This window comes from Ochlerotatus camptorhynchus, unplaced genomic scaffold, assembly GCF_037179485.1.
Source record: "Ochlerotatus camptorhynchus isolate MF236.1 unplaced genomic scaffold, CSIRO-AGI_Acam_v1.1 ptg000084l, whole genome shotgun sequence".
NCBI classification, from domain to species: domain Eukaryota; kingdom Metazoa; phylum Arthropoda; class Insecta; order Diptera; family Culicidae; genus Ochlerotatus; species Ochlerotatus camptorhynchus.
In genome coordinates this window covers 1,105,266-1,131,316 of record NW_027040574.1, presented here as the reverse complement: position 1 = coordinate 1,131,316, position 26,051 = coordinate 1,105,266, and the positions used below count along the sequence as shown (strand labels likewise).

General features: G+C 37.8%; 1 protein-coding gene across 5 annotated transcripts in view; it reads right to left on the bottom strand.

Annotated features, from left to right (window-relative positions):
- Positions 1-26,051, bottom strand: part of FER (tyrosine-protein kinase Fer) — a 163,061-nt gene that overhangs the window by 40,127 nt on the left and 96,883 nt on the right. For all 5 annotated transcript variants that reach the window (XM_065218187.1, XM_065218194.1, XM_065218188.1 and 2 more), the window contains exon 3: positions 12,128-12,221. In XM_065218187.1, coding sequence (XP_065074259.1) covers positions 12,128-12,221 — 94 coding nt within the window. The remainder of the gene's footprint in view (positions 1-12,127; positions 12,222-26,051) is intronic.

Genomic DNA, 26,051 nt, shown 5'->3' with positions numbered 1-26,051 from the left:
AGGAGGACCTGCAAGCACTGGGTGTTTTCGAACGACGGGTGCTTAGGAGGACCATCTTTGGCGGGGTATGTGAGAACGGAGTATGGAGGCGAAGGATGAACCACGAGCTGGTGCAACTCTATGGCGAACCCAGTATCCCGAAAGTTGCGAAAGCTGGACGGGTTCGATGGGCGGGACACGTTTTAAGAATGCCAGGAAACAATTCCGCAAAAATGGTGTTTGCCTCGAATCCGGCCGGTACAAGACGAAGGGGAGCACAGCGAATTAGACCAAGTGGAGCAGGATCTTGGAAGTGTGGGACATGCGCCTCCGACCACCTTAAATTCATGCGCTCCCTTTCACGAGAGTCCATAATAATTGTAATGGAGGAACGTATACATCTAGCGTTCATAGTCATAAGGACCTAACTACGATGATCGATTCTCTTTAATGATTTTCTCTTTGCATTACCACAGTTCAGTGAAACAATTTTCCGAAATTATCACAATACAGTGTAGTATTAGTTAGCACCACCAAACGTATCGAGAAATGCTAATCTAGCCGAGTTATTAACAAAAGAGAGAATCGATCATCGTACTTAAGCCCTTATGATTCTGAACGCTAGAAATACATGTAAGCACAATTTAGTTCTTTCTAATAGACACTGAGGTATGGGTATAGGTTGTTTGTTATCAACTCGCCATAAAACATAAAAATACTTACAGCGAAGATAGTCATTCCTACACTCCAATCAATTCGTTATAATCTTTCGTAAACTTGATGTGAATCCAAATCCTAACCCTGATAAGGCAAACCCTCAACCACTGTTCTATCCCGACATGGTTATTTTACGTGGTCAGATTCTTCTTAAACCAACACCCTTATGCGACACATCAAATCACATGCCAATTAGTGAGAAATTTCCTTAAAGTTGTCGGAACTTCTCCAGGGTTTCCAAAATCTTCCAAATGTTGATTGATCGGAATCAAGATCCCATAATTTTCCTGAAATTCGCGGAACTTCTCCAAACTTCACGTAATTTCTGTAAATATTTTAAAGCTTTGGTGATTTTTTATAGACTTTTCGATGTACTTTGGATTTCCCAGAAATTCTCTGAATTCCACACAACTCATAAAAGTTCCCACAATTTTCCTGAACTTCTTTGGATTTTCCTAAAGTTTTCAAAAATTCACTATATGCTCTCGGAATTTCTCTTAGGTTGCCACGATTTTCCTAATATTCATGAATCATCTCTGAAGCTCCCGTCACTTTCCTGGAATTATCGGAACTTCTCTGTAGTTCCCGTAATTTTACAGGAATTTTCGCGACTTCTTCAACGCTGGATTTCTGTTAAGTTCCCTAATCTTTTCTGAAGATTCTGAAGTGAGAATTTTATTTAAAGTTGACGGAACTTCTCCAGAGTTTCCAAAATCTTCCAGATGTTCATTGATCGGAATCAAGATTCCATAATTTTCCTGAAACTCGCGGAACTTCCCCGAACTTTCCTGAGTTTAATAGAACTGTCTTAAAGTTCTTTGACCATCTCTGAAGTTTGCTAACGGAATTTCACTAAAATCTACAAACTTTTTAGAACTTCTTTGAATTTTCCTGAAGTTTTCAAAATTTGCTGTATGTTCTCGGAGCTTCTCTTAAGTTGCCACGATTTTCTTAATATTCATGAATATTATCTGACGCTCAAGTTATGTTTCTGAAATTCTCGGAACTTCTCTTAATTTTACAGGAATTCTAAAAACTTCTTCAACGCCGGACTTCCGTGAAATTCTCTAATATTTTCTGAAATTTTCTTAACTTCTTTGGAGTTCTTGAGTGGGAATTTTCGTTAAAGTTGTTGGAACTTCTCCAGAGGTTTCCAAAATCTTTCAGATTTTCATGGATCGGAATCAACATTCTGAAATTCTCGGAAATTCTCCAAACTTTGCTAAATTTGTGTAAAGATTTTTAAGCTTTTGTGAATTTTCATCGACTGTTCGATGCACTCTGGATTACCCTGAAATTCTCTGGACTTCCCAGAAATTATCTGGATTTTCATAAATTCTCTGGACTTCCCTGAATCCAACAGAACTTAATAAAAGTTCCCACATTTTTCCTGAGGTTAATAGAATTGTTTTAAAGTTCTTTCATCTTCTCTGAAGTATGCAAACGGAATTTCCCTTTTTTGAACTTTTTTGAAGTTTTCAAAAATTTACTGTATGTTCTTTGAACTTCACTTAAGTAACCACAACTTTCTTAACATTTATGAATCCTACTCTGACGTTCCCGTAATCTTATAGAAATTCTCGGAACTTCTTAAACGCTAGACGCCTGAATTTTTCTTAACTTCTTTGGAGTTCTTTGGACTTCCCTGAAATTATCAGGACTTCTCTAAGGTTAATTTTCCTGAAATTCGTAATCCAAATCATGTACGCAGTTCCAAGATTGTCACTGAAGTTCTAAAAGTGCTGTTGAAATTCATGGAACTGCCCTAAATTTATAAGAACTAATTCTTCAGGATTTTTAAACTACCATGTAAGAATAGACTTTTAAAAAATTCGAGGCATTCCTGAAGATATTATAACTACACTAAAGATCTGAACTTTCCGCTCTTCATTGTCCAAAATCTCTCAATTTCCCGGAACTTCTCTGAACTTCCCTGAAGTTTATGGAACTTGCCTAATGTCCCGGCAATCATCCTAGAATTTATGAATCTTTCCTGAAGATCATGCAATTCTTCAGTTTTTCCGTAGTCTCTCGGAACTTCTTGCAAGTTCCTGCAACGTCTTGAAATTAATGTAACTGCTTTTAAGTTACTGACCTTACCCAAAATACTCTAAATTTCTATAAAGTTAATAAAATTTACCCTTAATTCCACTAAATATCTCAGGAGTTGTCTGAAGTACCCTGAAGCTCTCGGAACTTCTTATAAGTTTTTGTAGTTGTCTAAAACTAATGGAACTACCTTGAAGTTCTCTGATCTTTGCTGAAATCTTACATTTTTTTTATTAGGATTTCAAAATTGCACTGAAGTTTACGGAACTTTACTTAAACTGCTCACGTATTCTCTTGATGTTCCGTTAATTTCTTGATTGTTTCGTTAATTCCTTTTGGAGCTCTCCTTTAAATTCCCTAGGAATTCTTCTCTGCATTTGTTCGGAATACTACTGGTAATTCTTTTCGAATAATCATAAACATTTTCATCGAGTTCTCCACATTATTATCCGGGAATTCTACTCAGAACTACCTTGGAATTCTCCTTAAAACATACTTGGAGTACTTTCAATTAATTTAATAAAATTAGAGCTCTCCTCATAATGATCTTGGAATTATAGTCAGGCTTCCCTTGGAGTTCTCTTCAGAATTCCATTGAAATTCAATTAGGTTTTGCTAGAAAGAATCCTAGAAAGAATTCTTCGAGCATTCTAATGGAATTCTAAGGAGAAATACAATGGAAAATTGGAGCAAGATTTTACCTTTACGTAATACCCCTTAGAATTCATTTGATGCTCTTTTCGCAAATTCCAAAAGAATTATCTTTTAGTAGAACTGTCATGAAAGCAATCTTTCGATTTTTATGTAAGATGTCCTCATATATTCCTTTGAATACTCTTTAGGATTGAGAAGAAATTTTGCCCTAGATGTGGAAAGGAAGAATTGTGGTTTTCTCATACCTTTTACCTGTACCTCCAGTTACTTTTCTGAAATTCTCGGAACTTCTTCAACACTGGACTTCTGTGAAGTTCCCTAATCTTTTCTGAAATTTTCTCAACTTCTTTGGACTTCCCTGAAACTATCAGGACTTCTCTAAGGTTAATTTTCCAGAAATTCTTAATCCAAATAATTTTCATTGCCGTTTCAAGATTGCCACTGAAGTCCTAAACGTGTTACTGAAATTCATGGAACTGCCCTGAATTTATGAGAACTAATTCTTCAAGATTCTACCCTGTAAGAGAAGACTTTTAAAAAATGTAACTTCCCTGAACTTATTGTTACTACACTATAGATCTGAACTTTCCTCTCGTCATTGTTCAAAATCTCTAAATTTCTAACTAAAAAAAAATGCTAACCAAAACATCAAAGACCTATGATTTACAAAAAGCAGGTCTACTTTTAAAAAAAATACAAAGAGTGGTCAGTGAATTTTCATTTTGAAATTCCCGGTTTTCCCGGTTCAAACCTCAAACATTTCCCGGTTGTTCATATTCAGCAAGAAACGAAAGTTTTCAGTAAATTTTGGATTTAGGGAAATTGCCAAGATAGGTTTCGACATATGTTTAGAGTCTTAGATTATTTTAGAACAAATCAATCTGGGACTGAGAGCAGTGTCTCTTTTTATCATTTACCATCACACACAAGGAGTAGCGCTTCAACCCAGTGTAGATGAATTCGACAGTGAGCATGCATAAGGGCGTATACGCGATGATCGATTCTCTTCGTCGATTTTCTCTTTTGTTAATAACTCGCTAGATTTAACGTTTCTCGGTTCGTTTGCTGTTGCTTTTGATAGCCAATACATCTTGTTACTACTCTGTATTGAACAAATTATTGAAAATTGTTTCGCTTAGCAGTAGCAATGCAAAGAGAAAATCGATGAAGAGAATCGATCATCGCGTATTCGCCCTTATGAATGCTCACTGTCGAATTGCTGTGACGTACGAGAGAAACGAACAAATGAGTTCATTATACATCGACGAATACGCGTTTGTTGATATTCACCACTGCCTGATTACCCAACCCAAAATTGTCAAAATCAGAAGCGATTCTCAAAAGTAAAATAATCAAATTCATTTTGGGCAACATGATTATTTTGAATACTGTCCACTCCAGAGCCTAAACCTTGATATTATCATCAATTCAGCATGAGGCAATAATTTTCCATCAATTTATGTATAAAAACCAACACAACACGTTCTACAGCGCTATATTTGTGTAATATGAAAATAATCATTTTCCATTTGATCCTCAAAATCATCCCCACCAAGATGACGATGAATATTGATATTGACAACAACACAGGCGCGATAATAAACATCCAGCCACGAATGAAGAAAAACAAATGTTGACTTCGATAGTCAGAGGTTGCTTTGATCAAGAGAATGTGTTTATGTCAAAATTCAAATTCATGCAGCTAGTTGGTTAATCTGTTAAGGTTGTCTTCATTTTCAGCTAAGTTGAGTGGAATGATTTTTAGCAGCACTGACTGAGAGAATATTCAAAAAGTGGTTCTTGAAAAAAATTAAGATACCAGATTTTCCTCCTAAAATTTTTTCTAGGCTTTGGAATTTGAAAGAACTTTCAGAGATCTAACAATTTAATGATTTTCTATAGAATTTTGCCGAAAATTCCTATGGAATTTTTTTTGGCGAAATTCTATAGAAAATCATTAAATTGTTAGATCCCTGAAAGTTCTTTCAAATTCCAAAGCCTAAAAAAAATTTCAGGAGGGAAATCTTGGATCTTATTTTTTTTTTCAAGAACCAATCCCTGAAAGTTCTTTCAAATTCCAAAGCCTAGAAAAAATTTTAGGAGGAAAATCTGGTATCTTAATTTTTTTCAAGAACCACTTTTTGAATATTCTCTCAGTTAGTGCTGCTAAAAATCATTCGCCTACACTCAACTTAGCTGAAAATGAAGACAATCTTAACAGATAGACCAACTACAGGGTAAATTTAAAAAAAAAATTGAAGTGTTTATTCAAAGAAAACGCTGTGGACGATTCCTAAAAGATCCATGGAAAAAATCTAAAGGAGCTTTGTCCATAATTTCAAGATAATTTTGAGATATAGTTCTAGGAAATTCTGAAGTGAATTCCAAAGTGGAGAGGAAAGTAAGGTCTGAATTGAGTTCCTACGTTTTTCTGAAGATTCGTGAGGATCCTCCAGATGAGTTTTAAGGAGATTTATATACAGAATTTAAATGGTTTTCTGACGATAATTTCAAATTAATACTGAAGAAGATTTAGAAAATAGCTTCAAGGGAATTCTAAACATAGTTCCAAAAAAAAATAGAGCGCAAATTAAATGCAATTTTTAGGAATGTTTCAGAAAAATTCAGAAGGGAATTCCAACAGATTTCTGATGATTATTCCAAAGAATTTCGGAGGAGCGTTTTAAGGGATGAGAAGAATTTCAAACGGATTTAATTTTTGAAACATGTAGTTGCAAAGGAATTTGAAGAAGGATTCTAAGGGAATTCAAAAAAAAATTCGAAGGTAATTATGAGGAGAGTAGCTAGAGAATTTACTGGTAAGTTTAAGGGGAACGAGGACGTTAAAAATCAAAATTCTGTCAACGAAAATGTGTTCTCTGTGTTCCGATAGGCAATTAGGATGTAATGAACACATTTTCACGAACGTAATCCTGGTTTTGAATTTTAGAAAATTAATGACGTCCCTTTTCACCTTAAGGATACTATCATGATAATTCTGAATATATCTTGATATTTTATATATATTATGTCAAAAGAGCAGGTATCTCTTCGCAATGTTGAAGAACCGTGCACATGAAGCTTGTTATGGAGGGGCAATTTTTTTCTATGGTGCATTTAATCTGGGGATGGGGAGTACTCCAAAGTGCGTGGTGGATGGTGCTGTCCACCAACCACTCCCTTCTGTTTAATTTAGCTAATTTAATTTAGTAAAACAACAATAGACCAAGGTTCAATCGAAAACTAATGCCCACTTTTCAATTAGGGAATCCAAAAGCTGTCTTTAAACTTTATACAGTTGCAAAAAAGTTCATCCTCAGAATTCCTTGAGGGTCTTTTCGAAATTTTTAGAACTCTATGAGCTCTATTGAAACTCTTCTCAGAAGTCTTCTGGAATTATTTTTAGAACTCTTCTTGACTTTTAATCAGAACACCTTGGAACTGAAATTCCCTTAGAGTTTCAGAAGAATTGCCTCAGTATTATCCAGAAATTATTGCCGGAATGAGCTAGAAATTATCGGTACTCCCTAGAAATTTTCTTCAAAATCCCTTTGAAATTTCACTCAAAATTTAATTTTCTCGGAATTTTCTTGGAACTATCTGCAGAATTCACAAGAAATTATTCGCAGAATTGTTTTGGAACACTCCCCAGAAATCCTTTGGAAATGTCCTCAGAATTCAATATTCTTGAGGTTCTTCTCGGATTTTTTTTATAACTCTCCGAAGAGCTCTTTTGAAATTCATTTCAGAAGTCCACTAAAATTATACTTAGAACTCTTCATGATTTTTTTCTCAGAACACCTTGGAACTGAAATTCCTTTAGAGTTTCACAAATTTTTCCCGGAATGAGCTTGAAATTATCCTCCGAATTTGCTTGGAATTTTTCTTAAAATCCCTTTGGAATTTCACTCAAAATTTGATTTTCTCGGTATTCTTTTCGAAATTATCTTGGAACTATCTGCAGGATGCACTAGAAATTATCCGTAGAATTTTCTTTGAATTTACCCCAGAATTATTTTGGAACTGTCCTCAGAATTCAATATCCTTGAGGTTCTTCTCGGAATATGAACTTTTTTTTCTCAGAACACCTTGGAACTGAAATTCCCCTAAGGTTTCAGAAGAATTTTCTCTGTGTTCTCCAGAAATTCTTCCCGGAATGAGCTTGAAATTATCCTCGGAATTCCCTTGAAATTTTCCTCAACATCCCTTTGGAATTTTATTTAAAATTTGATTTTCTCGGTATTCTTTTCGAAATTATCTTGGGACTATCTGCAGGATTCACTAGAAATTATTCGCAGAATTTTCATGAAACTATCCCCAGAAATCTTTTCTTGTGGAACAGTCCTCAGAATTCAATATCCTTGAGGTTCTTCTCGGAAGTAAAGTTTAAGTTGTCGACCCATTCACCAAAACGTTGCAGTTTTTCTACCAGAAATGTTCAATAAAGCTTGCCCCTGCATTCACCAGAACTGTGCAATTTTTACATCAGGAATTTTCAATACAAACTTGCCCCCAGGTAATTTTAGACCAAAAAATTTCAATTGGCCAGAATGGTGCATATTTTCCACCGTTACCCGAGCAGGAGAAAATAACTAATGAATACCCAATTCTGATCTGATACCAAAATTTGGTGTTGACCAGCATGACATAAGAGGTAAAATATCAAAGAATAATACCAAAAAAATACATGGAAAATACTTTGTAGATACCAAAAATTTATATTTGGATACCAAAAGAATACCTGGGTGGTATTGTTTTGGTATAGCATTATCATAATTTGGTATTGGAATGGTATTGTGGGAACATTTTTTTGGTATTATTTTTTGGTATTTTACCTCTCATCCATACCAATTTAAGGTATCGAGATATTCGTTCCTGCTCGGGTGCTTATCCAATCTTCTGATTCGTGCAGATTTCCTTTTTCCATTTTCTACCAGACATTTTCAATATAGCTGGCTTCTCCTATCATCCTAAATTTTCAGTAAAGCAGCTTCCCTTCCAATCATCAGAATGTTGCAAATTTTACACCAGAACTTATTATTAAAATTTGTTTCTCTATTCAGCAGAAGGATACAAATTTAAGACCAAAATTTTTCCGAAAAGCTTGCCTATTCGTTCACCAGAACGGTGCAGATTTTCCACCAGAAATTTTCAATAAAGCTTGTGTACCTTCATTTACGAGACCAGTGCAAGTTTTCCACCAGAAATTTTCTGATCATTTCATATATCAGAGCGATGCAAATTTTTCACCAGAAATTTTCAATAAATCATGGTCCTCCATTCACCAGAACGGTGCACCAAAAATTGTCAGTGAAGTTTGTTTCACCATGCACCTTGTGGTGCAATTTTCAGGCGTTGCCGCTTCATGCACCAGAATGGTGTAAATTTTCCATCATGAATTTTCAATGAAGCTTGCATTCATCAGAACGATGCAAAATAGTGCACCAGAAATTTTCAGTTAAATGTGCACCTCCACATTTTTAGCGTGATTCAATTTTACCACCAGAGTTATTGATTTTGATTAGTCCCCACCATGCACCACCTTGATGATATGTTTACACTAATATTGAGCTTGAGCTTGAGCTTGATTGACCGCCCACGGTTGCTACTCTGTTACTGCCAGATCAGCTGTAATTACACAGAGAACCAATAGACGATGCTTGGGACTAGCAATCATCTTCAATGTGTAAAAACTGGTGATCTTAAATTAGGCAATACCAGCGCCGGCAGGGACCGAACACAGGTCAAGAAAGGAATGGGAAGGATTGTGTTGACATGACACTCGCTTTGATGGAAGCCGAGAACACCTCTGCACTTCCACGAGGAATCACTGGGATGTTGGATAAGAGGGTTGGGTTTGCAGCAGTGTTCGTTTTGGTAAACGATAAGCTGAATTGATGTCCTAACGATCATATAACGCGAAGGAGCTTGGGACTAAACCCACGGTCTTCTGCTCAGTAAGCCAAAACGTTTGCCACTAGGCAGACGAGCACCTTTTTAATCACCGAGTTGCTATTATTACCATGTAGTCATATTGACAAATAAAAAGATTGACGAATCTTGAATGTGGATGGGCCTGAGATTAGACTCATGATGTTCTGCTCAGTAAGCAAAAACGGTTGCTCTTAGGCCACCGAGCCCCTCATATCACATCATACCGTTGCTCAAATTTGTGTATCCATTCGAGCCCGGAACCAACGACAACAATGAGTTTCGCAAAATACACGATACACTAGCGATTTTACCATAAATCTCTTTGATATGTAAGGACCTGGGACCGCGTTTTTCTGCTCAGTAAGCAGGCCACTGTAACCGACGATCTTTCAAATCCGAAAACTAAAAACTACGAAAAAGTACTTAGGCCTTCATTAAGTTCCACTTTCACGCGACGTTCAATGACAGGGTCCTATCCAGGATTACATCTGAAAAATCCAAATCTGGCCAACGCCCACCTAAACCTGTTCCAATCCACCTGAAATGACTAACGAATAGAAGACTTTGACTACCCAGCCATGCAATAGTCTCATTCCGTGCCTTATGGCAACTTGATGATTCTATTGCGCTCATCTTTTGGCACCACCCAGGGGAGACTTGGTCCTGTACTCAATGCTTAACTTATCTCCATTCCACTCAGCTACTCGCAATTTCTTGTGATATAGTGGGCGGAATATTATTATATGAGACAATTCAATGCAGACGTCTTTCCAAATTTGGCAGATCGACAGGTAATCGGTGAGTTACCACGATAGTTGCTATTCAACAACTCGACAACGTCCCATCGTCAACGCCTGCTATGAGAATTTCCCATTGCAGACGTCAACGAAGTGACGTCATCGAGCTATCGATCAACTACCCTGGTTATGGCCTGGTACCTTATAGCACGATGCTAGGAGGCAAACCGGAAGAATCGATGAGCTACTTCTCCCCCGATGAAATGTTTACACTAATATTCAATAAAAAGCTTTTACTTCGATTTACCACCACGAAGGTGAATTTTTTCAACCTTAAATTTACCCTTAAAAAATTACACCAGAATTTTTTTGTATGCACCACTGTGGTGCAATTTTCAGACACCATCTCAAAGGAATTGACGCAATAAAAGGTTTTCAGTGCCCTCATATTATGAAATGAAGTTATTTTACCTTCAAATCAAGTTATCAAGAAATCAAGTTATTTTATATTCTAATTTTGTAAATGTGAAAATTAATTATCTTATTCATAAGAGGGGGGGGGGGTCAATTGCTCCATCTTGCTCCACCCTGTGTACGCCAGTGAAACACTAATAAACATAAACCAACAGGGCTCTATGGATGCCAAAATTTAGCCACAATATCTCTTTAAGTCTGCAGAACATCAAAATCTGAACTCCAGGATGATTATTTTTTATCCGATCAATTATTCAGCATGGTTTGAAGATCTTATTGTGCCCCGTGTTTACTGTTCTTGATTTCATACGGTGTGCTTGGGCTTTGCGAGGATTTTTGAAAACATATCTTTGCAGAACATCTCTTTTGAGTCTCTGTTGTACTTTTAAAGATAAAGGTCTAAACTTCAAAATAATTTGGATGCCATTTGGATCATACCAAAAAATCGTGACGTCTTTCGGCAACATATTGCGGGTGTAATTTAAAAAAAACCAAAATCGACCGCGTTACGAAAAGTGGTCAGGTTTTGACCACTTATAACTCTGTCAATAGCGGATGGATTTTATTTCTTAACAAGTCAAACGATCGAAAATTTTTCTACAAGTCTAATAAAATGAACACTTTATCCATTTTGAATAGGTCACTATTGAAAATAACACAAATGTCACACTGTTGCAATTATTATTATTATTATCATTTATTAGTGACACTTTATCACTTCTGTGACATTCGTGTCGCACTGTTGCAATGGTGATCAAAATTATCACCGATTGCCTGCAAAAAGAGCTTTCCCTAACACAGAGTTCAAAACCGGTCTCGCCGAATGGTGTTTATTCAATCACCGCGTGTGGTAGGTGCTGGTGTCCGGTCGTCATAATTATCAGCAGCAGCAGCAGTACTTTTGACGCGTGGCGTTGTACATTTTTCTCCAGTACACAGCAGAAAGTCTCCTCGCAAGCAGCTAGCTATCAAAGCTGCCCTCAAGAGCCATCGATTTACCGAAGAAGGAGGAAGAAGCCGCACCGCTACTGATCGGATTCAGTTGCTCGTCGTCACCCTCGTTCCAAACAATATACAGCTCGCCAGCCTCATCCGTGTTGAACATCCAAATAGCTCAGCATTACTCAGCCATCACGACAAAATAGTTCTTTTCAGGACCACCATAGATTATTGTTGTTTAAGAGTTAATTTTCATTGAACGTTCGCTCGCCTTGCTGCCAGCCACATCACCCCCCAGAGCTATTTGATAATGTACATGAGAAACACTTCGAATTATTACACTCGAACTTATATGATTGATCGTGAATATCTCACGATTGGAAAGTTTTAGCAAGAAATTCCTCCAATAAATTTTCGCTATTTTTATTATCTATTTAATAAACCAAAAATTCCATGCGTTTTGTGAACGAAAATGCGTATTTTTGTCATCAGAAAACGAGGTGTTTCCGTGATGAAAAAAAAAAGTTTCCCTAACACAGTCGCCGAATTTTGATACCGAGCACGGAATCCTACGGTAAATCTAAGATCGTGTCTACTGTTTAGCTCCGAAACTGACATCCACAATCCCCACATTCAATACTTACATTTGATGATTTCCTCAAACCGCCCCCGCAGCAGTTTGTAGTACTCTAAATGCTTCTGGTATTCGCTTTTCTTCCGGGCGACATCTTCTGTCATCTGCAAATATAGCAATAAGATCGAAAACACTCAATTAGTTTCATAATGCCCATCTCTCACTGCACACATAAGGCACACTCTAATCTCACTCATAAACATCATTCAGTCAGTTTCGCCACCCACCCGCAGTGCATGGGTAGGAGTCGGGTTTCCAATTTGCAACACAGGTAGGCAAATTGCAAACATTCGAGAGCCTATTTGTTGTTATCATTGGAAACAGGTGTGCCCGTTCCCACCCACCCTTTCGCAACGCTGTGCCATCATAGGCATGGCAATTGGCAGCCGGCTAATTTATGCGTGCAATACGCGACCATTAAATGCCAATCTCACGTATCAAGAGGGCGCAGCGTTCGGGCGATGAATTATATTTCGCATAATCATTAGCATAGGTACCAACCGAAGATGAGATGCCGGCGACAGCGACTTTCATTAGTTGTGTTATGTCATACAGACAATGTTAATCTAATTATGCCGCGCGCGGCTCACACTGCCGTCGAACTTTGGCGGAGATAGTGGTCGTAGGTATGCGGCATATCTAATAACAATAGACGTGCATGTTTATGCCGAAACACTACACGTGTGTACATTGTTCGAGGGTAGTGGCGGCGGCGGCTGCGGCGGAGGGCACGGGTAATTAACCTGTCTTCAAGCAGTGCGATCTTGCGAAAAACGCGCTGGAAAAATGCTACAAATCTCGAACAATTGATAAGCATGCTCCGCCGCTGCTGCCTCTGCTGCAATCGAGCGTTAAAGGCGAGAAAATTGTTTTGTTTTAGGCTGTGAACGGGAAAGGATTGCGTAGAAAAACCGATTAATTGATTGAGAATCTTTGTCGAGGGATTTCAACTGTGGTGCATGTGAATGTGGTGCATAACGCGCAGAACATTTTCCCAGAGATGGAGCTGTTTACTTTGTAGAAGAGAGAAAATCAGGTACTTCCAATATTTGCAAGCAGTAATCAAGAATTCACGTTGCCAAATACCTTCTTTGGAACTGTTACTTTGAAATTTATTTGTTAATATACTGTAAAATTAATAATTACATAAACTATACTTTCTACCTTACTGCACAATTATCTCTCATACAAGCTCAATCTCTCAACATGCCATGTATTTTGATGACACACGATTTGTGATTTCCCTGTCACAGACTTCAGAATAGAGTACCTGTTGTCGGTACCCTTAGGATGTGAATCAAAATGCATATATAGAGATACCAGACATGTTTTGCAGTATCAGGTACTCTATTTAGTAGTCTGTGATAGGGATGTCTAGGATTGTTGACTGCAGTATCCACTGTTAACAACTAACGGGAAGCAGTTTATGCGTAATTCCAACAATAAAACAATCTCGCCTGCCGCGAATGTTTGCACATTCATTTTGTAACTCGCTACTTTATGCACCGTCTACGATACGCTTGTGCGAAAGATAAACAACGTGAAAGTATTTTCCCGACATCATCAAAATATGCATCTTCCCTGCCCCGGCCACGGTTGCCCACCACCCATATCATGTTGATTAAATGCGAAAACATGCAAAGTTATTATCACAAGCACAGGTCGTCGGAAAGTTGCAGGTTGCAACAACAAGAAGAAGAATGTTTTCGATCTGAGCTTTCATGTACGCTAGATACAATTTCGCATTTCGACACAGATCGTTGTTGTTGATGTTGTTGCTGCAGAGCTGAACCTCCTCCGTGTACCATATTTTCAAACAGGTCAATTAATGTGAACTTTGCCGGAGAATAATAACATGAAAAGTTTATTGTTCTTGTTGCTCTAACCGACCGTGCTCAATTTCTCGATGTTAGTAGAACGAATGCACGTATATGCGTTGCCATGTGGATAGGGTAGCAATTCTGGGACCTCCTTTCGACTAGTTGGCACAACCTGAGTGTGACTAGTTCGATTCACGATCGATGGGATTTTCTGACCGGACACTGCTCTAAAGGACAACCAGGTTGAGGGCAGGCGTAATGTTCCAGTTGGGACGTAATAGCCATGGAGAAGAAGGGTAGCAATTCTCACGTCATCATGATTAGCTGCTTCTGCTGCTGCGTTCGGGACGCCGGCGTCGTGTAGACACATCATCTTCGTCATTTTGATCGCTGATGTTTGTCACCCACCACCAGTTGCCGGTTCAGAAATCAGAAATATACTGTGAGCCATGGTTTGGCACCCGGTAGAGGTTTTTATTACATACGTGATAATGGGTTTGGATTTTGCTAAGCGTATAGATGGGAAAGGGGGTATTTTGCAGGGGTTGAAACATTTTCTAGGTAATCTAGCTTGGATGGATTAGATAGAGACGGTTTGATGCATTGGATGATGGGAAGCAATTTGGGGTGTTTTCATAATTGTCTTTCAGTAAAAATGAAAACTCAAGCATTTTATGATTCTGTTACATATCTAGATAGAGCTGGAATTAGGGCGTAACAGCTTTTGTAAACAATGACCCAAACCAAAATCCTCATCGGGTAGGGAAAGACTTCCCCTATCTGATGGTTATGTTGATGCGTGGACGTGCCTTGAATTAATAGAAATCATCGATAGAAGTCATTGTTTACCAAAGCTGTTACGCCCTAATTCCAGCTCTATCTAGAATATTATGGCTGAGTCCTATTTACCGAGTGAATTTTAACCCGGAGTTAAAAGAGGTAGTTCGAAAGCTATTTTCCGTGTTCAAAAATGCGTTTTTTATCGATCGCACGGTGGCCACTGAATTTAGATATTTTGAATTTTCAGTTTTCCTGATTGTCTAACATAGTCTTTCCGGTTTAATGGAAACAGCTAAATACGGTAAAATACCCCAAGTAAAATTCCCCCGAAAAGCAGGTAGATCACCTTTCCGTGGTGTTACTGGTGGTCGATCTTAAATCTTTACCTTACCTTAACAATCAGACTAAGGCCAGCCTCGTAGTCTGCGAAGGGTCCGCAAGTCGCGGAGGTCGATCCACCTTGCCCGCTGCGCGCCTCTTCTTCGTGTTCCTGTTGGATCGCTTTCTAGAACCATTTTCACTGGGTCGTCGTGCGGCATTCTTACGACGTGCCCAGCCCACCGTAGTCGCCCAATTTTCGCAATGTGGACGATGGATGGTTCTCCCAGCCGCTGGTGCAATTCGTGGTTCATTCGCCTCCTCCACGTTCCGTCATCCATCTGCACTCCACCGTAGATGGTACGCAACACTTTCCGTTCGAAAACACCAAGGGCGCGTTGGTCCTCCACGAGCATGGTCCAGGTCTCGTGGCCGTAAAGGACCACCGGTCTAATCAGCGTCTTGTAGACAGTCAACTTCGTGCGGCGGCGAATTTTATTCGACCAGACCGTCCTCCGGAGTCCAAAGTAGGCACGATCCCCTGCCATAATGCGGCTTTGAATTTCTCTGCTGGTATCATTTTCAGCGGTCACCAGTGAGCCCAAATACACGAACTCATCGACCACCTCGATTTCGTCACCGTCAATCTGAACTCGGGTGGGAGGCTAACACTGTCTTCCCTAGAACCTCTTGCTTTCATGTATTTTGTCTTTGATGCGTTGATGGCAAGTCCAATCCGCCTAGCTTCAGCCTTCAGTCTGATGTACGTTTCCGCCATCGTCTCTAAGTTCCGTGCCATGATGTCAATGTCATCGGCGAAGCCAAGAAGCTGGATGGACTTCCTGAAGATCGTGCCACTCGTGTCTATCCCTGCTTTTCTGATCACACCTTCTAACGCGATGTTGAATAGCAGACACGAAAGTCCATCACCTTGCCTTAACCCACTTGGAGATTCAAAGGGACTCGAGAGTGTCCCCGATACTCGAACAACGCACATCACTCGATCCATCGTCGCCTTGACCAATGGTCAGTTTATCCGGAAATCCGGATCTTAAATCTACCACATCGAACTCTGGCCCTAAGTTCTTCTTGTTGACGAGAGTCTCCGAGGAACTGAGATTGAAAACAAGACAAGGTTTGAACCAGGGTTCTGTTGGATGGTCAAATAATGAATTTGTCGGTAGCACAAAGACGAGCAGCAGGTGATTCAGCAATGCTCATAAACTGACTGCGGCTGTGGAATAGTTCTAGCGACGCGTCTAGAGCTTTCTGAGATGATCACGTTGGTCATGACGAGAGGAGCAACACAATAGTTGGGTAAAGAAGAATTGCATTATAACACACCATCGACTGGAAATGCTCTCGCAACGTGGGGCTTTAGGTAGTGATGAAAACGTCGCTAGAACTATTCCACAGCCGCAGTCAGTTTATGAGCAAAAGAAGGACGCACATTTTTGCCTGTGGACTTGGAGACATACTTCAAGTCCCCGCGTACATCGTACGGGTTAGGCAAAAATGTGCGTCTATCTTGAAAAACTGTCGCATTAATGGCCCTTCGCTCATTTTCAACTTCTATTCAATTTTCATACTGCCGTACTCTAACGGAACTATCCACCTACTCTCTTCTAAAAGATCATTCTCTAGCTAATAAATTATCACACTAAAGCTTCATGTTAGCATTTCCAACCAACTCTACTTACTTTATTTACTTTACTGCCATGATTTTTCAACATATTAACGAGTACTCTATACGATATTCTGAGACTGAGACGCGAACACTGGGTGAATGCAAACGAGTATCAAATAGGTGATTTCGAGTATCGTCCTGATCATCCTGAAAATGTCCAGCCTAACGGTATGAACGAGGTTTTTTGTCAAGCATGTAAGAGATTTACCGCAGTCCTCAGGGGAACATTATGGATTGGCCAATCTTCGAAAATGAGTTCAAGACGTCCACTACTGAGTGTAAGCTGACAGACAGAGATAATCTGAGAAGGCTGAGCAACGCTTTGCAGGGTAAAGAACTGTGGAGTCCTTGCTATCTGATCCTGAAAACGTTGAACTGATAATGAAGATGCTTAAATCTAAGTTTGGGCGCACCGAGTAGGTGAGTGGCTAACAGAATGTGTGAAGGACGGTAATATCGAATCTTTCCGTTCATTCTATAACACTGTCATCGGAACTGCGGTTGCGTACCTGATGAGCCCTGAACTTATCTCCCATTTGGCCGACAAGCTACCAGTGTTTATAAGCAAGCAAATGTGGGTGAGGCATAAGGCGTCGTTGTGGCAAGAGGAAAAGATCGTCGATATTTCCAAGCATTTTTGCGTCGGTTGGAGGATAAAATGGAAAACCAATTGGCAAGTATCAATTCCTGGGAAAAAAAGGATCGCAAGGAACAGCAGCCACCAGTCCTGAATATCATCACTCGTGAAACAGAGCATAAAGGAAAGAGTCCGTTGTGCAACTCAAACGATCATGTGAGCCTGATCAAGTGTGAACAGTTCAGTTCCGTATAACAACGTCGATCTGCTGCAAGATCCTGTAGAGTAAATATGTTACGTATGCTTGAAGCAGGACCATTCCCGTCGGGGTAGCCGATCTGTTAAAACATGTTCGGTGTGTGATAAGAATCATCATGAATTAGTACATTCAGATAAGAAACATTAGAAACCTGTACGTAAGTTCGAGAAGAAATCTATCGAAGATCTTTACCATGTTAACGGTAGAAACGTAAACACTCTTCTTCGTGTCGAAAAAGTTACAATTCGTAGTGAAGGTACAGTTCTGGACGAATTTGATCTGTTCGACGAAAGATCTTCAGAGCTGGCTGAAAAAATGGCACTAAGTGGTCCAATATCTCCTGTGACCTACTGCTGGACGAAAGGAATTTCGCATAAAGGTGATACGTCAATGCTGCTGTCTCTCCATGTTTCCAAATGAGCAAGCTAACAACATCAATCTACCACGAGTAAGCATCGATATTGGAAGGATCAAGAGCTTGTATCCACTTCTGGACTAAGACAAACTGATCGCCATACAGCATGCTGCGCTCTTCTTCTTCTTCTTCTTCTTCTTCTTTCCGTTATTTAACGTCGGTCTCTGTTCCACAATCTAGTGCCAATAACCGACGGACATCGATTGCCATCCATTGACGGCAATCGAATGTGCAGGAAGGCAGCTACCACACCTTCAAACACACATGCTTCCGAAGGAATACGTGACCAGAGGTTTTTATGCCTCAGAAAAATCCCACCGACCTCGACTGGGATTGAACTCAGACCCATTGGGTTGTGAAAGTAGTAACTCTTACCACTACACCACCGGCGCCGGCATGCTGCGCCCAAAATGTTTACTGGTTCCAACTCCTCACTGTTCTGTTTACATTTTACACCGATGACGTTTCGGTTTCAGGAAGCAAGAGACCACACCAACGACGAATCGAGCTTCTTATATCCGAGGGGTGATCGGATGTTCTTTTTCCACCATGTTGCCATTTCCGAAGGGCCGTTAACGTCATCCTTCAACCGGTTGTCAGAATCGGTCGACCTATCGATGTTCGAGGGGATCAGCGATGTCCACTTTGCAGGTTGACTTGTAGGTGGCTCCAGCGTTGCCAGATATATCGATTTCCGAACTAGATACCTCAGAATACCGATTTTTGAAATTGTATTACCGATTATCAAAATTATTATTGCCTACTCGCGCTCGAATTCCGGGGAAAATTACAGTGAGAGACTCGTATTTTTTTGAATAACTCAAATTTTTGAACACTCAAAATTCTTAAAAAAAATCATCTTTGAAAATAACATATGCTTGATACTCTTTTGACTAATGTTTCCATTTCTTCACCGTTTTTGGCTACCCATGAATCGAGAAACTGTCGATGGCTCTTTCCGGTTATTCCTAGAGAATTGCGAAATACTTTTTAAACAATATTTAACTTCCTAAAGTTTTTGTTCATTTTTTACTTCCTGAATTTTCTTCCAACTTTCGCCTGGAATTTTCTTACACCATAACTTAATTTTCGATTCCTCCCGAAAGCTTATTTCAACTTCCCTTGGAAGCTTTTTCAGCCATCGCTCGGATGGTTCTTCCGTCTTCTTCCACCCATTTTTTCAACTTCCCCTGAACTTCAGGGATATTTCTATATATTTATTATCACACTAGCTGCAGGAACTTTTAAGAAGTTCTGAAACTTCAGAAAAGTCTAGACTTTTCAGTAAGTTCCTATAAATTAAAGATAGTTTCATTAACTTCTGTTCAAATTCCAAAGCCCGAAAATTTCAGGAAAGTCCAGCGAACTCCAGTGAACTTACGAAAACATCAGAAATATTGTGGAAACTTCACAAGTTCAAACAAATTCAGGGAAATTTAATAATTTTCAGGATAGTTTCATTTGTCATTTGTGAACATCAGGACAGATCAATTAATTTCAAGGAAATGCTGATATTTTAAAAGATTTCCGAGAAACTCAGGCAATGTTCCACAAATTTAGGAAACGTAAGGGAAGTTACATGAACATTATTAGAACACTGTGAGAATATTTTATGGGATGTTCCGTGCTTTTTAATGGCAGTGCCAAGAATTAAAATTTAAAAAATTGGGAAGATCAGAGATCTTTAATTAGCATTGAAAGCATAGATACAATAAATTCAAGAAAATAGTGAGAGTACTTAAGAAATTTCGTAATCTTCAAGAAATTCCAATTCAAAGATTATTATAGATATTCAAGTAGCCTCATTATAATCAGGGAAGTTTCGAGAACTTGGAGGATGATCAGAGAAAACAGCCTCATTAACTTCAAGAAAATTACAAGAACTTTTAAAGAATTTCGTGGAATTATTGAATATTCCTAAGTGCATTTCAGGAATGTTCCGAAAACTTCAGGGGCATTGTGGGGTCTTAAGGGATGTTTTATTAATATCAGGAAAATGGCCTGGATCATTAGAACATCCCCCAGAAATCTCTTTCTTCCGGAATTATGTCCTTGTGTCTTTCGACTGTTCCGAAGGCACTCTGCTTCCGAATTTCTCCAGAAGTTTCTTGCAATCTACCTTAGGAAGTGTCTGTCAGCGTCTTCTTTTGGAAGTGTCCATAAGCCATAGGTTTTTGTCTTTTATTGGAAGGTTTTTCCGAACTTCTTCTGGTTTCCCCTAGAACTGACTACTTCTGGAATTTACTTCCATTTTCCGAAACTTTTCTAGCTTCCTTTGGATGTGACATTCGATTTTTTTCCGATGGTTTCTTTGAATATTCACTAGAAGTTTCTCAATTCTTGTCTTGGTAGTTCCCGGATGTTTCTCCGACGGCTTACTGGCATCAACATTAAATCTATCCATTATTCAATCTATTGTTGGATATTATCCCTTATATTAAACGAAAATTAAATCAACGAGGCCATTCTGGAGTCGACAGGGCTCAGGAAAAGCGTAAAATACCCTACAGTATGGGTATTTTCGGAACGGGAACGACGCGTAGATGCTGAAAATTAATATTCGATGTCATTTGTAGGGCATTCGACGCAGCTTCTGAAACCAGGAGCCACCATCTGGAATTTAAAGATGGCGTCGGACATCTGCTCCAAAATTACCTATATTGATGGGTATTTGAGTCTTTCATACTTTTTAAACCGGAAGCCACCATATTGGATTTCAAAATGGCGTCGCATATCGATTTTCGGTCATCAAGATTCCAAAAAATACCAATACTGATGGGTATTTGATGGTATTTCCCACTTTCTTAAAAATCGAAAGCCATCATCTTGGATTTTAAAATGGCGTTGGACATCGATTTCTGGCCTCTAGACGTCACCCCGATTCCAAAAATACCTATATTGATGGATATTTGACAGTATTTCCTACTCTTCTGAGATCGGAATCCGCCATCTTGGATTTCAAAATGGTGTCGGATATCGATTTTCAGCCTCTAGACATCATATCGATTCCAAAAATACCTATATTAATCGGTATATGACAGTATTTCCTACTGTCTCCAAAATCGGATACCGCCATCTTGGATTTAAAACTGACGTCGCAAATCGATTTTTGATCTCTGGACGACACCCCGATTCCAAAAATACCCATATTGATGTCAAAGTCTATAAGTCAATACAAAAAGAATACCAAAATATTTATCATTCTACAAATTTTCCTGGAGATATTTCACAGGTTAATCGAAATCTTGTTCGATTTCTACTTAGAATTTTTGAGCATTTCGTACTTCACTGAGACTCATAAAATAATTGAAAATTATTAATTGTGTTTAAAAATAACATTGTTGGATTATCCCGGATATCTGATCTTGAAGTTCTACATACTCAACAAGGTATACGATGATACAATATCTAGATAGAGCTGGAATTAGGGCGTAACAGCTTTTGTAAACAATGACTTCTCGTGATGATTTCTAGGAATTCAAGGCACGCTCACGCAAACCAACAAAACCATCGGGTAGGGTAAGTCTTCCCCTATCCGATGAAGATGATGATTTGCATGGGCAAGTCTTGACTTTTTAGAAATCATCGAGAGAAGTCATTGTTTACAAAAGCTGTTACGCCCTAATTCCAGCTCCATCTAGAATATATGGTATACGCTCCATACAAATTTACAAAAATGCGTATGGACGATTGTTTACGCGTGGGAGAGAGTCTCTAAAACCTCTCAACGTAGTTTATGAACAGCCCCTAAATGTACAAAACACAATATAACATCACTTCTAATGCAATTATTGCTGCCAACCATGTCTTCCGGCGATCATGTATTGCCAATTCAGAAAAAAAATGCATTTGGCGTCAGGTTATAAGCTTTAATAGTATGCTGTGGGTGTCAGTTGTGCCGAATTCAAATATAAAATTTAATAGCCAAATGTAAATCACATACAAATACGAAATCAAATACAAATAATCCAAATGCAAATCAAATCAAAGCGAATACAAATCAAATCATAATCAAATGTGAAATATCAAATACAAAAATAAATCAAATACAAAAATTAATCAAATACAAAATAAACTACAAATCAAATAATAAAATACAAACCAAATATCAAATACATAATAATAATCAATCAAATACAAATCAATTAAAAACATGTCAAATACAAATCAAAATCAAATACAAATCAAATTCAAATCAAAATCGAATTCAAATCAAAATCAACTACAAATACAAATCAAATCAAATCGAATACAAATCATTTACAAATCAAAATCAACTGTCACATACAAATCAAATATATCAAAATCGAATCAAATCAAATACAAATTAAATACAAAATAAAATACAAATCAAATAAAAACAATCAAATACAAACAATCAAATACAAACCAAATATCAAATACAAAATAATAACCAATCAAATACAAATCAAATCAGTATATGTCAAATACATATCAAATACAAATCAAAACAAATCGAATACAAATCAAATCAAAATCAAATGTCAAATACAAATCAAATATATCAAAATCGAATCATATACAAATTAAATACAAAAATAAATCAAATACAAAATAAAATACAAGTCAAATACATATAATCAAATACAAACCAAATATCAAATACAAAATAATAACCCATCAAATACAAATCAATTAAAAATATGTCAAATACAAATCCAAATCAACGTTAAGAGATGAACTAGCCTTAGGCTAAAAATCTCTCTAATAAAGGAAAAAAAAAAAATCCAAATCAACTACAATTCAAATACAAATACAAATCAAATCGAATACAAATCAAATCAAAATAAAATGTCAAATACAAATAAAATAAATCAAATTCGAATCAAATCAAATACAAAATAAAAACAAAAATAAATCAAATACAAAATAAAACACAAATCAAATACAAATAATCAAATACAAATCAAAATCAAATTTAAATCAAAATCAACTACAAATACAAATCAAATCAAATCGAATACAAATCAACTACAAATCAAATCAAAATCAAATGTCACATACAAATCAAATGTATCAAAATCGAATCAAATTAAATACAAAATAAAATACAAATCAAATACAAATAATCAAATACAAATTTAATATCAAATACAAAATAATAACCAATCAAATACAAATCAAATCAAAATATATCAAATACATATCAAATACAAATCAAATCAAATCGAATACAAATCAAATCAAAATCAAATGTCAAATACAAATCAAATATATCAAAATCGAATCACATCAAATACAAATTAAATACAAAAATAAATCAAATACAAAATAGAATACAAATCAAATACAAACCAAATATCAAATACAAAATAATAACCAATCAAATACAAATCAATTAAAAATAAGTCAAATACAAATACAAATCAAAATCAAATACATGTAAAAATCAACTTCAAATCAAATTCAAATCAAATACAAATACAAATTAAATCAAATGGAATAAAAATCAACTACAAATCAAATCAAAACCAAATGTCAAAAACAAATAAAATAAATCAAAATTGATTTGATTCGATTTGAATCAAATTAAATACAAAAATAAATACAAAATAAAATACAAATCAAATACAAACCACATATCAAATACAAAATAATAACCAATCAAATACAAATCAATTAAAAATCAAAATCAAATTCAAATTAAAATCGAATTCAAATCAAATACAAATACAAATCAAATCAAATCAAAATCAAATGTCAAATACAAATCAAATATATCAAAATCAAATACAAATTAAATACAAAATAAAATACAAATCAAATACAAACCAAATATCAAATACAAAAAAAATAACCAATCAAATACAAGTAAAATCAAAATATGTCAAATACAAATCAAAATCAACTACAAATCAAATACAAAATAATCGATCAAAACAAATACAAATATCAAATAAATAAAAAAAATATCAAATACAAATCAAATCGAATACAAATTTTGGTACCACGCTGTCTAAAGGCGATCATGTACTTTGTTTTGGTAGAGACACGGAATGACTCCAGTAGCAGAGATGTTAATTGGCAAGAGGTTTACTAATCCTCTGGATTTAAAAAACTTTGTCTCAAAGCTTATTAGACTTACGTTAATGGCACTAGCTCTAACTAGAGGGATACCCCACTTCCCACTCAGTTAGTGCTGCTTAAATTTTGCACAAGTTATTCAACTTTGTAATATCTTTCGAACTCCAATTTTCCAATAGCGAGTGGCGTTCAACATATTGCGCTACTGGCAAATCCTCAGAGAGGATGTGTCTACCGAAGAACGGAACTTTCTTTTCACCCGGTATATGCAAATGGCTGATAATACTCACGTATCCAAGGCCAGCCAATTCACCTGTTCCAACCAGAAACGATGCACCCAACAACACACACAATAACGGCATGCATTCTACACTTTCCAACCAGCGAGGATTGTACCATCATATGTACGACCTGCATGCATAATGAAGAAACCCGGTTCTGGTTCTGATCGGAGAAACCAACAACCTCTTCTTACCCCAGGATCTAGTTCTAGTTCCAGCAGCCATCCGATTCCGTCTTCACCACCGGTGGCTTGCTCCGGACTGCTCCGGAGTATAATTGAAGTCGATTGAATACATAGAGCGCCATGTCGACACTAGTCTAGTGCTGCAGAACGCCACGCCGTCATCAACAAAGGAAACAAAGGAAATGCTCCCAAGTCCTGTGTGTACTCACCATCATCTCCCTCCTTTCGGGGGCATTTACAGTTGAATCCTGGCTAATTGAGTCGTCGTCGTCGTCTCTCTCTCGGGGATGTTTCTTTCGATTAAAGCTAAAATCGTCGGCCTCAGAAGTGAGCTATTTAATGTCTGCGGAACTACAGCCAGGCATATTCCATAAATCAGCAGATTATGACATTTGCTCCTTCTTTGGATTTGGCATAATGCTACGGGCTGAACAACACAACAGCGCACTCGGAGAGAGAGAAGGGAAGGATCGTCGAGGGGGAGACGGCCGTAAAATATTAGCATTAGGTTCCGCTGCTGGTTTAGTTGGTTGGTTGGTCGTTTGGTATGCAATCTGTCCATATCTGGATGGCTTGTTCCAGAGCAGTGGTTGTTGTGTTATTCCGACTCAATGACGATGACGGTTGTGATTGGGGGTGGCACGACAGCACGACATTGCAGCAGGCAGGATATCCGGGATGAGATATAGCCGTTGTTCGACATTTAGGAATGGAAATGGTCCACTGGGAGGAAGGATGGAAAAAAACTGACGAGACAATGCATACTGGTTTTTCATAAATCCCTGATGGGAATCGATTGTTCCAGATCCATTCGAGTTGTTCTCGCTCTTGGAGATATGAGTTAAGTTTCATCGAACTATTACATCGTCCGTCTGGATCGATTCGATGAATGACCTTTTCCCAAATAGCAATTTTCCAATTTCGCTTCGAACGTGTTTGTGATTCTCACGAAAAACTTATTTCACTCACTGCCATGTCCGATTTGCAGTGTCTTACAACTTTATGATGGTGCCATAAAAATATGCTCCCGAGGAAACCTCTTTTTTTTTCTTTGTGTTGTTTCCAATTCCACTGAAAACCAATTTCGCCAACTGTAAAATAGTGAATGTGCTACGACGGCGACGATCCAGCACAATTTATTTCACGTCGGTCGAAAGTTACTTTATCCCTTCATCCCAGGCACTTTGTTAAGTTTGTTTACCCCCGACGATGAGCAAGAGGTTGCCTTGAAGGAAAACAGTTTTTCACAAAACGTTATCTTAATTGTCACGATTGGTTGGGCAAGCTTTTATAGAAGCGAGAAAGGGTAAAAAACAGACCCGATGACTAAAAGCTAAGAGGGTTCCTGTGAGTCACACAGTCACCAGCTTAGCTACGGTTACAAAGTTGCAGGATAAACACAGCTTGTCTAAATCGTTAGGAAGGATAGTTGCTGCTGCTGGTGGTGGTGCTGTAGTAGTAAATGCAACGCGGAAAGATGCACAGTGTAAACGCGCGGAGCAGATGAATCGATGTGACTAGGGATGTACATTTATAGAAAAGAAAAAAACCCGAACGAATGTAAAAT